The 13,306-nt window shown below is 33.6% G+C and overlaps 8 protein-coding genes across 8 annotated transcripts, besides 2 other annotated features; 4 read left to right on the top strand and 4 right to left on the bottom strand.

The window, feature by feature from the left end:
- Window positions 1-13,306: part of a mobile genetic element that runs on past both edges of the window.
- On the top strand, window positions 2,367-2,780 carry TVAGG3_0822940 (uncharacterized protein; the record flags this gene model as incomplete). The annotated part of the gene is made up of 1 exon (XM_051248130.1): window positions 2,367-2,780. The coding sequence occupies one exon, from the start codon at window positions 2,367-2,369 to the stop codon at window positions 2,778-2,780; it is 414 nt and encodes a 137-aa protein (XP_051083605.1).
- Window positions 3,268-3,933, top strand: TVAGG3_0822930 (uncharacterized protein; the record flags this gene model as incomplete). Its single annotated transcript, XM_051248129.1, has 1 exon — window positions 3,268-3,933. The coding sequence occupies one exon, from the start codon at window positions 3,268-3,270 to the stop codon at window positions 3,931-3,933; it is 666 nt and encodes a 221-aa protein (XP_051083604.1).
- TVAGG3_0822920 (KilA, N-terminal/APSES-type HTH, DNA-binding family) lies at window positions 4,647-5,396 on the top strand (the record flags this gene model as incomplete). The annotated part of the gene is made up of 1 exon (XM_051248128.1): window positions 4,647-5,396. The coding sequence occupies one exon, from the start codon at window positions 4,647-4,649 to the stop codon at window positions 5,394-5,396; it is 750 nt and encodes a 249-aa protein (XP_051083603.1).
- On the bottom strand, window positions 5,412-6,284 carry TVAGG3_0822910 (protein of unknown function, DUF4106 family; the record flags this gene model as incomplete). Its single annotated transcript, XM_051248127.1, has 1 exon — window positions 5,412-6,284. The coding sequence occupies one exon, from the start codon at window positions 6,282-6,284 to the stop codon at window positions 5,412-5,414; it is 873 nt and encodes a 290-aa protein (XP_051083602.1).
- Window positions 6,321-6,764, top strand: TVAGG3_0822900 (uncharacterized protein; the record flags this gene model as incomplete). The annotated part of the gene is made up of 1 exon (XM_051248126.1): window positions 6,321-6,764. One exon carries the CDS (start codon window positions 6,321-6,323, stop codon window positions 6,762-6,764), a length of 444 nt encoding a protein of 147 aa, XP_051083601.1.
- Window positions 8,266-8,458: a mobile genetic element.
- Window positions 8,635-9,630, bottom strand: TVAGG3_0822880 (uncharacterized protein; the record flags this gene model as incomplete). Its single annotated transcript, XM_051248125.1, has 1 exon — window positions 8,635-9,630. The coding sequence occupies one exon, from the start codon at window positions 9,628-9,630 to the stop codon at window positions 8,635-8,637; it is 996 nt and encodes a 331-aa protein (XP_051083600.1).
- TVAGG3_0822870 (protein of unknown function, DUF4106 family) lies at window positions 10,947-11,480 on the bottom strand (the record flags this gene model as incomplete). The annotated part of the gene is made up of 1 exon (XM_051248124.1): window positions 10,947-11,480. One exon carries the CDS (start codon window positions 11,478-11,480, stop codon window positions 10,947-10,949), a length of 534 nt encoding a protein of 177 aa, XP_051083599.1.
- TVAGG3_0822860 (protein of unknown function, DUF4106 family) lies at window positions 12,066-13,122 on the bottom strand (the record flags this gene model as incomplete). Its single annotated transcript, XM_051248123.1, has 1 exon — window positions 12,066-13,122. A coding segment is annotated over one exon (1,057 nt), but the record flags the coding sequence as incomplete, so codon positions are not given.

The following is a 13,306-nucleotide window of genomic DNA, read 5'->3' as shown; positions in this document are numbered from 1 at the left end:
CGACCTTAACGCTGCGTACATGAGGTTGTCCAATATATTCGACTGAATTCCAAACGAAGATGGTGAGTTCCCGGAAGGAACTATACAGTTGGAAAAGTCATACAACACTGTATATATTAGGAAAGCTTCAAACACCAAACTTGCAATGACACTCAAATTGCTTATGAATTCGACATGGGGATATTCCATTAAGAAAACCTCAAAGAGATGAAGAGTAAACATTATGAGAAGGTCGACAACTTTGTTGAAAGGTTTTCTCCTTTTGTTTTGAAGTACGAATTCACTCAAGGTCAAAGTGGCTTAGTAAACCACATTAAAACCTATTGTCGAACATTGGTCTTACCCTCAGTTCGCAAAGGCAGTCCTTGACAACTACAACAAATTCTTCTCCGAAGTCAAATCCAAAGTGAAGGTTTACTATGAAACATTGACCACTCATGACGAACGAAGAAGGATACAACAAACTCATTGAAATGGGAATGGTCGGTGAAAAGATGGGCTGTTTTAAGCTAGAAAGGTATTTCCGAAGTTCATGTAATATCGAAAAGGAAATATTGGGCATACTTGAAGACGGCACAGAAATAAAACATTGCATGAAGTAAAAACGTTTTCAAAAAAGTGACATTTTTTATTTTATTTGAAATGTACGCTGAGTTGTTGGAGAAGACCGTTGGGAAACTTGTTTGTTAGATGAGAAATATGAAATGGCATACCATTTTAAAACAATATATTTTTACATATATTAAATGCTTCAGGTTGAAAAACAAAGAACAAAAGTAGCAGATACAAAAACCGTTAGACTATATCTTTACAAATGCTGGTAGGACTATTTCAGATGAAGAAATTTCATCCCGAGCATACAGGTTTGACTATCCAATTCGTTGGCTTCAAAGTCCTTCAGATGCAAAGGCAATAGGATTTAGAAGAGTTTGTTTTCAAATAGAACTAACGCATTTATGTTCGCAGTATATTTCATGGGCAGTATAAAGGTTCTGATGGTCTAATAGACAAATTTGACGAAATGAGAATCTTTACAGTTCGTTCAGACGAAAGTCTTGAGAAAACTCTAAATGACTTTCAAACTCAAATGAACAAATATTATTGGAATTCAGAGAAAATACGACTCTTACTAAATGGAACATACTATCTGAAACTAGAATATGACAAGATGAACTCCACCGTTTCATTTCAAAAGATTGAAATTAACCCTCCAAGAGATACAGGTTTTTATTTGGAAAGTAGACAAACGTTCTTGGCACAATTTCTTCGGTTACTAAACCAGAACGAACCATTACCACCAGATGGTCCATTTAAATTTATACTTCACCAGCAGATTTGACAGTTTATAGAAACGTGTTTGACCCTCAAAATGTTATGTGTCATGCAAGTTTCAGTTCAAGCAACAATAGTTTCTATGTATTGGTAAGGACTTTTATGACTTTGCTTCTAAATTCTACGAACCACCTAGTAACAGTTTCTCTGACTTTCAAGTTTGGTTCACAACAAATGGTGCAACATATTATTCCATTGTACTATGACTTTTATCTCGAATTGTCTTTCATATATAACTACGGAAAAGTGCTGAAAAAGTATTGAATGTGAGATATTAGAAAATAACATTTTTTCTAACATCGTAGAAAACTCATGAAAACAATTTATTTTAAAACTTTCACAAAAAAACATAAAAAAGTGAAGTTAAAATGAGATGTTTACTGAACTGGTTGGATGTCGCCTTCACAGTTATGTAGAATGGCTGACCCGAGAAGCGAAGAGAGACTGAATTGCCAATTTCATATGGGTAGGGGTTCTCCTTGTTTGGTATTTTATCCAAGGACGTTTGTTTAGAACTTAACAAGAGCTTCTCTTTGGCGTCCTTTATGTCGTCGAAAGGAGTGTTTTCTGGTATTTGAATTGGAATTCCAGTCGAAGTCTCGAGATTCAAGGCAGCCCTTCCAGAAATAGCGGTGAACTTGACCTTGGGCTTCATGACCTTGCGCAATAGTCTTTTACGCAGTTGTTAATTTCAATTAGTAATTGCCCTCGTCAAATCCTTCTGCATTCCGAGTCCTTCCATCCGACAGGAAAATATTTTCCCCGACAACTGGAAAAAATTTTCCGGACAAAGGGAAAAATTTTTCCCGACGACAGGAAGAACTCTTCCAGTTGTCCGTCCGTAAACCATTCAAATTTTCGAAAATTGAGAACTTTTTGGTCGAACTTCAGAAAAAGTTTTTCCTTCCGACAGGAAAAAATTTTCCGGACAAAGGGAAAAAAATTTCCTTCCGACAGGAAAAGTTCTTCCATCCGACAGGAAAAGTTTTTCCATCCGACAGGAAAAGTTCTTCCATCCGACAGGACACAAACGGATGACTGACGTCCCACCAACCGAGTCCATTCCCAAACCAGAGGAACCTAAAGAACCACAACAGTCTCCTCAGCAACCTCAGTTCCAGCAAGTACCTCCGAATTTCTACCAATTTCCACCTCAAGGTTACTACCCACCACAAGGCTTCCCGAACTACCCTCCTCAGCCTATGCCTTACTTCCCCAACCCTTGGATGTTCCAGCAAGCTCCACCCCAGCAATCTCAATCTCAGTCCAAATCGAAGAGAGACCAAGACTTCGAAGAAGGTCTGAACCGTTTACGCAAAGAGTACGCTACAGCCCCTATTGAGAGAAAGTTGTTCCCGGACCAAAAATATAATTTAGGTGAAGAGGTGAGATCTCACCTGTTTTTTCACCTCTTTTTTCACCTCGTGAATTTTCATGAATTTTCATGAATTTTATATATTAATGTTTTCGTTAAGCCACTTTGTGCCGTCAGTCAGTCAGTCAGTCAATGAAATTTACACCAAAAATAATGTTTAGGTGAAGAGGTGAGATCTCACCTGTTTTTTCACCTCTTTTTTCACCTCGTGAATTTTCATGAATTTCCTTAAGATAGAAAAAATAAAGTTAGTTTTATTTTATTTATTTTTTTTTATTTTGTATAAAAGATATGATTTCAGGGATTTTTTTGACGAAGTGTCAACCTTCACTTCGTCAAAAAATAACAGTTATATAATGAAAAAGTGTCATTTTTTTTCATTTTTTTGTATTTGACGAGAATGTCAGGTAGATGGTTAGATCTAACCTCATTTCTAACCACTTTTCTAACATGGTCTAAAACTCTCGAAAATCATAAATTTTTGACATTTCCTTAAGATAGAAAAAATAAAGTTAGTTTTATTTTTTTTTATTTTTTTTATTTTGTATGTAAGAACAGAAATGTCAGTCGAAGCAAAAACATTCACGAACAAATCTAATGGCGAAACATTCACGAAAGGCACTTATAATGATATTGAAGTCTTACGTAGAGACAAGGATGGTTATATAAATGCAACAAAGATGGCAAGAGAAGCGGGAAGGTTAAACCATTTAAACAGATTTCTCAATAGTGCTAAAATGCAGGAAATTCTTGAGTTTTGGATGAAAGAATACGGTCGAGCCAAAAGTGGCTCAACCTCAAAACAAGCATTTTATGAGCTTACTAAGGGCGTTATAAATGAATTCAAAGGTATTTACATACATCCTGACCTCGTTCATTTTGTTGCTGAATGGTGCTCTGTAAAGTATGCATTTTATGTCAAAGATATTATGGACTCCATAGACAAGAAAGTTCATGAGAAATTAGATGAAGAAGAACTCGAAGATACAGTAGAGAATGCTAAACCTTTGTTCGAACAAGAAGTTAGGAAAATGCATGAAAAACAATTAGAACATGAACGTGAGATATGTTATGGTTATAGAGATTCTCCATACGAACTAGACCAATGGGAACAAGAAGATTTAAAGAGAGAATTTAGAGAATATGAACTCGCTAAGATAGCATTTGAAGCTGCAGAAAAGAAGTTAAAAGTTTGGGGTCGTTTTGTACAAAAATATTGTGAGTAAATGAACCATTTATTTTTGCTGAATTCAGCACAAAATATATTTTAGGTGAAGAGGTGAGATCTCACCCGTTTTCTCACCTGTTTTCTCACCCTCATGAATTTGTCATGACTTCTTCGTAAATGTTTTGTCATGACTTCTTCGTAAATGTTTTGTCAAGACTTCTTCGTAAATGTTTTGTCAAGACTTCTTCGTAATGAGTGTAAAGGACCCAAAAATATATTTTAGGTGAAGAGGTTAGATCTAACACGTTTTCTAACACGTTTTCTAACCTCTTGAATTTTCATGAATTTCCTTAAGATAGAAAAAATAAAGTTAGTTTTATTTTATTTATTTTTTTTATTTTGTATAAAAGACATGATTTCAGGGATTTTTTGACGAAGTGCAAACCTTCACTTCGTCAAAAAATAACAGTTATATAATGAAAAAGTGTCATTTTTTTGTATTTGACGAGAATGTCGGGTAGATGGTTAGATCTCACCTCTTCACCTAAAATATATTTTTATTGAATTCAGCAACAAAATTCTGAGTAAAATGGCATATGGCTTGTGTCAAACCGTTGAGTTTTCACAAAATTTAAAAAATAACGTTTACCATGTGAAACGTTTATAAAATAACTTGGGTGAAAAATTAGGTGAGAAAACGGGTGAGATCTCACCTCTTCACCTAAACATTATTTTTGCTGAAAAATGACCAAATTTCATGAATTTCCTCATATGCTTGCTTCCCTCGGAAAACCGAGAGAAGAGATTCCGTATGAAAATCGTGAAGAACAGCGAGTAAGTAAAAAACCGCAGTCGCCAAAACTCTATGAAAACAGTGAAGAACAGCGAGTAAGTAAAAAACCCCAGTCGCCAAAACTCTATGAAAACAGTGAAGAACAGCGAGTAAGTAAAAAACCCCAGTCGCCAAAACTCTATGAAAATCGTGAAAAATTGCCAAACGGTTTGAGAGGATATTATGTACATAGACTTCTCGTAAATGCTGTTGCAATGTGGGCTTCGCCTCGTTATGCTTGGTATATTTACAGACTTCTTGACGAAATTCATAGACAAGAACGTGAAGAGATGGAAAACAAGCTTGAAGCAAAAGATGAAGTCATTCAGAAAAGAATACCACGTTCGGTACCAAAAGGAAAGGAAAAGAACTATAAGTATATGATATATACTGAAGAGATGGAAAATGAAGAAGACAGAGATATGGTTATGTTGCATTTAGTCAGAAGAAACAACAAAAGCTTTTACGACCTTGCTAAGATTTACAAATCTGACAGAAATTGGTTCTATCGCGAAAACTTACCGATTTCAATGACACCGAATGAAGATGTGAAACAAATAGTTCAAGATACGTTACCTCAAACACACTATGATATGAAAGGTTGTACAATACTTACCTTCAAAGAAGATTTGCCGCTACTGAAGGAAAAAATAACAGAGTATTTTGACAACTTCAAACAAGCAGAGTAAATGAACTCTTTATTTTTATTGACTTTTTACAATTTGAACTTTGTTTGCGTAGATATGAATTCTGAAAGAAGTATGAGGGTCTTGTATGACTTTGTACTTCTCCCATAGTTCATGTCTGTCAAACTTACCTGCCATGGACTCTTTCATAAGTTCCATGAAATCGTCTTCGGACAATCCGGGGAAAAGTATAATGTCAGTAAGTATTCTTTTAACATCCTTACTTAAACTCTTGGCTGTCTGTACACATATTACGACTGAAATGTTAAAGTGTCTGAGCTTCTTAAGAATTCGACACATATCTTGTTCTCTGTTCTTTAACAAAGGATGAGAGGCGAAATCATCTAAGATAAGAAGACATCTATGAGGGTACGTTTTCCAATCGTACGATTGCAATTTCTTCGAAATGTATTCTATCTCTTTCTGTTTGTTTCTGAAGTGTTTCTTCTCTAATATTCTCTGCATTTCCTCATTTGGGTCTTTAAACTTAGAATTTATATACTCATTTATAGCATTATACTTCAAAACTCTTCTTTGGTATTTCTTTATCCAATCTAACAACTCAGTATCCTTTATACATACTAACTTAGACTTCTTTATAATATCTTTGAACGAATTGACGGTTTGGTCAAATTGACCCGAAGTACTACAAATGACAACTAACTCATAGAATGGGTTCTTCTCAGCTAGTTCTTGTTGTTGTGCAGCCATTTTAAGATAAGTGAAAGTCTTACCCGACCCAGGTAGTGCAATTAGACCTGTTATACCATTCTGAGCAAATAAGAACTTGTCATGTATAGGTTTTATCTGAGCATTTTCTAACTTCCTCTTGTTCTTGTTTAAAACATTCTCAAATTTCTTGTCAATGTCAGCAAACTTTTTTTCTAACATATTTTTAGAAAAATTAAAATTTTTATCTTTTAGAAAATGTCTAGCGATTTCGCTATCTATATTCGAGACAAACTTTTTGACAGCAAAACATCTGTCGACCATAAAATCTTACATAGTGTAAACAAGAAAGGTGAATTTGTTCTAAAGTTCTGTTTCTGGGAATATGACAAGAACCATAAAACATTAAGCAGAGCAGTCTTAAAATTTGTCAATGACAGACTTGTTGACAGAGATGACGCCGATTGGAAAGATGAAGTCCAACAAAAGTTCTTAGAATGCAAAGAAGACACATGCGCTGTTCTTGAAGATGAAATAGAAAACAGAATAGAAGAGCTATTAAAGGACAAAGAACTTTTACATAAATATGGTTCGGAGAAATTTGACATAACTCCACCAGAAAAGAAGAAGAAAGAAAAGAAAGTAGAAGAAGAGAAGAAAGAACCTGAACCAGTTCCAGAGAAAAAGAAATTTGACATGTAAAAATAAAATTTTATTTTTAGAACATTTCTGGGTCAATGTCAATGTTCTCTTCCTCTTTAGGAGCAAACACTGGCTTAGACTCTAAAATCCTTTTACCCAATTTACCTTGAACTTCTACAACTTTAGACTCATAATATTCATAGTCGTCTGCTTTCTTTGGTTCATAAGGTATAACAAGTTTGTATGCTTTGCCTTCTTTAAGGTTTGAAAACCTTCTGTCAAAACTTTCTTTGACTGCTAACAAACCTTCTATGTCTAAGTCTTCAAATTTCGCACCGTTTTTAGTCACAATAGCAAACTTAACTATGGCATTCCAAACGGGAACCGCGGTTGGTTACCATGGATTTCCGTCACCGGTCACATTTTAAAGATTTTTAAAGCCTTATAAAAATATGCTTTGTAAATCATTTTTTGTAAATCGGCAAAAATTTGGTAATTTTCTTCAACTAATAAATCTGCGAATAGCATTTATAATACAAGAACAATCTTTTAAAATGCGTTTGATTCATTTTTGTATAATTTCATATAGGCACATATATTCTTCCGGGACTTTCCGTGATTTTACCGTAAAATCATTAGTTTACACCAATTTTCCCGTATTTTGAATAGTTTACTGCACTTTTTCCGTAAAATTGAGTTACGGGAATCCGCAAAATTTCCGGACCTCATTTTTCATAGAATATAATAATAATATTTGATAAAAAGATATATTATTTATATTTTTGATTTTTGAATTACGGAAAAAGTGAATTGTTAACTTGATTTTTTTATATGGTTAATTTTTCAAATGATATTATGAAGATCTAAAATATTAAAAGTAAAAAATTGAATTACGGAAAAAGTGAGGTCAAAAGTGAAATAAATTTGCAGAACAATTTTCATTGAAATAAGACATTGAGTATCACACTTTAGTGAATCAACATCTATAAGAATGAAGTGTTTTGAAGCTGAAATAATATTGAATAGAAATTAATTTTTTCTGAAATTTTGAATGAAATTATGGGAAATAAAAAAATTACTAAATATTGTATTCATACAAATATATTATTTTAAAGGAAAAATAGATGCTGATAGAAACGATGAAAAATTTTGAAAACTTTACAATTAATTTATGTTCGTTAACCACAGAGCTTGCAATCCAAAGCTCACGTTAGACTACAAGAGTCATGAAGTCTCATACTAAGGGATATCCAACATATATTTTAATAATCTAATGTTTGTGACAAATATTCAACATAAAATTAAGTTTTCGTTTCGTTACAAGGCATTCATACTTTGGAGATATCATATTTAATGTACAGAAAAGTTAATATTAAACAATACATGCTAAAGAATTAATAAATAAGATAATAAAATAAATTTATACGTAATTACTTTCATTTAATATGCTTTATGCTGTATAATATTGATTAAGAGGCATTAAAAGGTTCCATAGTCTGCTTTTATAGGCAAGATTTTTGATAAAAATTTAAAATTTTGAAAAATGATGAGAAAAGGAAAAAAAAGGTAAATGAGAGCAAGAGGAGGGAAAAAAAAGAAAAAGAAAAGAAAGGGAAGGGAAAAATAAAAGAAAGAAGGACATATAAAAATTTAGATGCGCATTCTTAATGCCGAGGCGGCTTGCCGCCGAGGCGCGATTTTTTTAGGCCTCTACGGTAACCCGGCAATGTTTTTTTAAATCTTGTACAGCCCTAAACTTAACTGGTTCGATGTTCCAAACTTTACTGAATGAAGACTTTTCAAAATGGTAGAAATAAACATTCAAATATGTGAATGGGTCTAGTTCTTCTTTAAGTCCTGACATGTACTTGTTTACTGAGATGAATTTTGTCATCTTTTCTATCGGATAAAAAAATATATTTTTTTAAATTTACTCAGAAAAATTTTTCTTTGTATATATACCATTCTGAACATCTAAAAGACTTTTGACATTTGCCAAGAATGTTCGTTTAGACGCTGTCATATAACCATATTCTTGACAATATTGTTTATACGAATCGTACAATGACCTTTCATCTAATGACACAAAGTCAGTTTCATCTATGAACAGTTCATATACACTCTTGTTTGCTTCTAACAATGTTTGTCTCTCTTCGGTATGTGGAATTTGTCTTGGATTGAACTTAGAAATATCTAATGTCATAAAGTATGAGAACAAGTGGTTGTAAAAGTCAGATGTCAAACATTCTGACAAAGCGTCAAAATATTCTGTATCTTGCATATGAGCTTCTGACGTTCTGACAACTACATATCTTCTGTCAGAACTTTCTAACTTCATCGGAACAGCATTGTTTGAAACCATAATGAAGTTTGCAACATTTTCACAAACTCTTTGGTCTTTATACTTTCTTTCAACAACTCCAACTTTGTCTGTTATAAGACTCTTCAAAGCATCTGAGTTTAAAACTTTTGTTGTATCTATACTTTGAAGTTCGTTACAAACTATAAGTTTCATATTCTCAATTGAAGAGTTAAATTTACCGCAGATGTTTTCTAAGTTTGTCATATTCGGATTCGAATAGCCCTCTAACAGTTTGCACAAGATATCTGTAAAGAATGTGTTCTTACCTGTTCCTTGTTTTCCAATTATAATGAGAGCAGTTTCATTTTTAGCACTTGGATGTTGTAAGATGTTTGCAAACCAACATAAGATATACTCATAAACCTTTTCGTTTCCATTGCATATAATTTCTTTGACATGGTCTAACCAAGCTTCTATAATATTTTCTTTCCATTCTACTTGTTCGTATTTATATCCAGTGAAGATAGAATAGAAGTTTGGAGAAGGTGTATAGAACTTTATACCACGAACTGAAAAATCTTCTAACTTTGACAATAAGATATCCCAAGCATCTAACATCTTCATTCCAACTTGTACGACTTTTATTTTCTTAAGTTTCTGTCTACATTCTTGTTCTGAAACTATTGTCGCTTTAGGTTTGTTAAAGACTACATCCCATTCTTTCATAACATAACATTCTGGGGCAGAGTCGACATAAATGACTAAACGTTTCAAATTCTCGACTGCTTTGTTATAGTCTCGAAATGGACACATATTTCTGAATGCTTGGAAGTCATAAAAATCTGAAACATCTATTCTGTACATTTTTATAAAAATAAAAAAAAATAATATTTTTTTTATTCTTGACTTTGTTGTTCCATTTGTTGCATTTGTTGTTCTTGAGCTATTTGTTGTTGAAGTTGTTCTTGTAATACAATACTTTCACCAGTTGCATCTTCCAATTCGAAACTTTCTGCCGTCATTGACAAATACATAGGACATAAAAGTTTTACAGGAACAAAGTTTGCGTCAACTAATGTCAACGTTATACTTGCCAAAGTGTTTGAGTTCACTAAGGTTGAAAATTCTGCATTCGAATGAACAATAGGCAAACCAGCAGAGAAAGTATTGTTTTACGCATAAGTATCTTTTGGTCATAATAGTTTCTGTCGACATTCGAATAACACTTTGAACCTAAGTTTGAAACAATATATAAGATTGGTGTGCTTAATGTCAATGGAATAGACATTCCTTGTATGACACCTTTTCCTGTTATAGGAAACTGTTGGTAGTAAAAACCAGAAATAAGTTTTGTATTATAGCTCATATCGTTTATAGTAAACTCAGTCGGACATCCAAACATAATGAAACCTGCTCTAGTTGCAGCACATGTTACACCCGTACTTAAAGTATTAAATAAGTCAACAAAACCTGTTGGTGGTATATCTGAGTAAGTATCTTCAAAGGAGTATTTTTTACCATTCACAACAATAAAGTCTTCTGGTGTCAAAAGAGCAAAACAGGCTTTAGTCGTCATTGTGTTTAAGGTTAGTTTACAATATCGTCCTTGAGGACTTTGTAAGTTTGTTGTTATAGAATTATATGACTCAGGGTTTTTAGTCGTAATAGTATAAACCATTATGTCTTCTGCCATTTATATATATTTAAAAGTTTTTCTGAAAGTGGAGAAGAACTTCATCTAAACTTTCGCATGGCGTTTCTTGAAGTTCTCTGTCTAAGAAGTTCAAATATTTTGTAAAGACATAGAACTTTCCTTTGTCTACACGAACAAACAAAACAGGGTCTTTCATATCGTTCAAAAGTGTGTAAAGTCCTTTACATGAAATAAAGTCTATATTATTTTTCTTCAAACATCTTTCAAGAAGTTTTGACATTTTTACTTAGCAAATAAACTTTAATGAAATGTTGTGGTCGTCAAATATTTTTATGACGTCTGGGAAACTATATTTTAAGTTCAACGTTTCACCTCCTTTCATAACGTATATCTTGTCAATGACATTATATGAAACACCACAGCAACTAATGTCGGGTTCTATTTCTTTGACGTTTATATCGTCTGCCTCTGTCAAAAGTTTCAATAGTTCTTTCAAAACTTCATGAGGTGCAATGACATATGAGTTCACTTTTACAGGGTTGTGTTCGACCAAGTTTAACATTATACTTAAAGCTTGACAAATCTTCTCCTGAGTTTGAAGTTTGTCTTTCAGTTGTTGGTAGTCGTTTCGAATATCTGCAACAGAACTTAAGTCTCTGCTAACTTCAGGATATGTTGGTTCTTTTACAGGAACAATTGTTATACCATCTTCGTCTTCGTATGGTTTCCCCACTTCAACATCTCTGTCTTTGACATTGACAATAACACTTTGACTGTTTGTTTGAGTTGGTGAATTTAACTTCACATCTGCCACCGCCATTAAACCTTTTGAAACACTCACGCTTCTATTTTTCGGAAATGACATTTTACTTCGAATAAAAAGATGGACGTATTCGGATATCTCTTTGAATTGAAGCAGAACAAAGTTTACACACACAAACAATACAAATACATTGACAGAATAGTTCTTTATACAAACAATGGTAAATGTTATAGAATAGCAATATTTGCTGAACCAAAATATTTCCATAAAGCAAAGAAAGTTGGTATAACTGAAATGGTGAAAGTTCTTGAAGCAGACAAAAATATAACTTCAAAACTTACAGATATTTCTAAAGGTAAGTTTATAATACAATATTATGTCAAAACTGGTGTACTGTCAATATTTGACGGAGAGAAGTCAGTTCAAGAACAACTTACTGACCTGCTGCCAAAATCTGCTCGATGGAAGCTGTCGTTATGCCAATCTGAGGAGCCCCAGCAGGTTTCATCGAACGAATCTTCAAAAGAGCATCTTCCGTGAAAAGTGCTATTGGTTTTGTAAACTTCTTTGCTCTCAATTCATCTGGACCGTCTCTGTCACCAGTATATTGTATTTGTACAGTACCAACAGTTGAAATACCACCCATAAAGTCTTCTGAGTCAGCAAATGGAATGCCAAGCCAAAAGTTTGAACGGTCTCCATTTGTATATTGAGTTTTTTGACCTCCTGTATGAGTCCATACTTTCACATATGGCATAATAGAACTTTGCATTTCAGGGTTAATGGTTGTTGTGAAGTTGTTGTTAAAGTTCATAGCATCTAATGTCAAGTTGTATGACCTCATATCCTCAACTGTAGAATATTCTTCTCTTGGATAATATTTGCCATCTATGTTTATATGATATTTAATACCAGGGTTGTAGAAACAAGAATAGTCATTTATAGTTCGTCTGAACAGTACAAACATAGTATCTGCATGTTTCATTGCAGTTGTTAAAGCAATATCTGTTCTTGCACCTGGGTCAGCACTTTGGTTTCCAACTTCACCTGCAAAGTCTTTGACAGATATTTGGTGTATAGGGAACATAAGTGGAACTGCAATATATTTGGCAGCTAAAGCATTTGAAATATCTGGGTCCAACATATAGACTGCAAGTCTGCTTTCTATTCTCTTGCATTCAAATTTTTCGCATGTAAACTTAACTGGGTCCCAAGCATCTCCAGCAGCATTGAAATAATAGTTTACTTCAGTGTTGAGGTTTAAGAAACCAAAGTCTAAGTCAACTTTGTCTTTGCAAAATTCGGCGAATGACGTTTTATTTGTTCCCTTTACGTCTGTAAGAGTGAATGGGTCTTGTGTTGGTGCAATGACTAAGTTATTTTTGCTTGGAGTAAGTTCGATAGAAATTTTTCCTGCCCAGTTTGGCAAGTATCTTAAAAACCTGAAGATGAGGAAAGATGACAAAGGAACTCTAAGTTTCAGTTTTACTTTAGTGGCAGCAGTTCCATCTGAACCAGAAAGGTTAACATAAACTCCTGGAACGTTAGGGTCAAGTCTTCTTATTTTCTCAATAGTTGCATACTGGTCTGTTTGTTCTCTAGCTTGTGGTTGTACTGAGTTTCTCAAAGCGAACCATTCATAGTTTGCCCATGTTACTGTTTGAACTAAGTCAGAGTTAGAATATATCTTATATCCCATGAAAACTTCGGGAGCATATTGGTATCCGACATAGAAAATTCCATTGCAACCTTTCTTGTCAGACAACTTGGAAGAAGGTTTTATTTCAATGTCTTGTTCCACGTATAAGAATGAGTTGTCAATAGAAATAATATGAAACCTGTCGCAAGCAATATCTACTGTTGTTGAAGAACCTTCTCCAAAC

This window comes from Trichomonas vaginalis, chromosome VI (genome assembly GCF_026262505.1).
Source record: "Trichomonas vaginalis G3 chromosome VI, whole genome shotgun sequence".
NCBI classification, from domain to species: domain Eukaryota; phylum Parabasalia; order Trichomonadida; family Trichomonadidae; genus Trichomonas; species Trichomonas vaginalis.
This window is presented reverse-complemented; position numbering and strand designations above follow the sequence as displayed.